General features: G+C 52.0%; 1 protein-coding gene across 1 annotated transcript in view; it reads left to right on the plus strand.

The window, feature by feature from the left end:
• The window catches only part of USE1 (unconventional SNARE in the ER 1 homolog (S. cerevisiae)), a gene marked incomplete at its 5' end in the record, with an annotated part of 2865 nt that overhangs the window by 277 nt on the left and 1272 nt on the right, over nt 1–1316 (plus strand). Inside the window, 2 exons of the mRNA XM_010145159.1 lie at nt 400–552; nt 784–802. Of these exons, the coding sequence (XP_010143461.1) occupies nt 400–552; nt 784–802 (172 nt within the window). The remainder of the gene's footprint in view (nt 1–399; nt 553–783; nt 803–1316) is intronic.

Raw genomic sequence — 1316 nt, forward strand, 5'->3', positions numbered from 1 at the left:
CAGTAACCTTTGTTTACGATCTTTCCAGGCAGTCCCTGTAAAAACGTGAACAAAGATCCAGGATCTTTGTATTTTTTTAAAAGGGGACGTTGTATGAAACCTGAAACTTCTTTCCTCCTTTTCAAAAGCAAAGTACACCTTGTCTACACCCTTCTCGCGGCTTTGCCGGGGGATGCAGGGGCAGGTACTGTCCTTCCGGCCGAGCGCCTCTTTCGGCGGGTACCACCTGCCTCTGGAGAGCGACGTGTGAGCCATACGCAGTCTGTGCTGGTGCGGGCAGTGACCTCGCTGTGCTGCAGGAAGCAGCCGTGCTCCCGGTGCCCTTGTTGGTCACACACCCAGGTGGCCTCACGCTGCAGGCGCTGTTCGTGACTCTTCTTTGCTGCTTCCTACCCGCAGTCGTCATCCACTGAAAAGGCTCTGGCAAATCAGTTCTTGGCCCCTGGACGTACCCCGACAACAACCAAAGAGAGAACCCCAGCTACGAAGACAGTTCACCTGCAGACAAAGGCCCGTTGCACAGGCAAGATGAGGAGTGAGCTCCTCGGTGCGGTACGTTTCGGTGCTGCTGCTTCTTTACTGCTACGTTACTGACTGTCCCTTGTTGGGTTCAGCTGCCTTTGGTGGCTGTGCCTCAGATGTGCCCCGGGATGGGGGGGAGTCACCTTTTTCGGGGTCGGATGATCTAAATACTGGGCAGAGGCGCTGTGCCAGCCCTGGAGGGCGGTCCTGTGTCACTGGCTCTTTGTAATCTGCTGTTTTGTTTCTCTTCCTGCCCCCCAGGACCCCCTGGCTGTCGATGGTAAGTTGAGTCTGTTGTCTTCCCTGATTTTAGTTGACCTGAGTCTTACAGGGAGGGAAGGAAGAAGGGCAGGTATTAGCGATGGGCCAGAGTGTGCTTTTAGTTCAGAAGGTTCCTTCTTTTCAAACGACCAGATTGAGTCTGTTGTCTTCCCTGATTTTAGTTGACCTGAGTCTTACAGGGAGGGAAGGAAGAAGGGCAGGTAGTAGCGATGGGCCAGAGTGTGCTTTTAGTTTAGCAGGTTCCTTCTTTTCAAAAGAGCAGATTTTAAAAGCACACAGACCCAGAAGCTCCAGCAGATGAAAGCCTGAGGGGTCTGTGGCAGCAGGGCCTTGCAGGAACCTCTTTTTCTAGAATTCAAACAGAAACGGACTTCTAATTAGAGAATTAGCAAGGACAGTTTGCTTTTATTGCTGCTCCTGTCCTCTTCTGCTCTGAGGATATAATGCAATTTTAGGTGCTTAGAGTAGGCGTCGTTCAGTTCCTCCTAAACATCCAGCCACGTTGTTCGTGT

This window comes from Buceros rhinoceros, unplaced genomic scaffold (assembly GCF_000710305.1).
Source record: "Buceros rhinoceros silvestris isolate BGI_N320 unplaced genomic scaffold, ASM71030v1 scaffold32201, whole genome shotgun sequence".
Lineage (NCBI taxonomy): Eukaryota > Metazoa > Chordata > Aves > Bucerotiformes > Bucerotidae > Buceros > Buceros rhinoceros.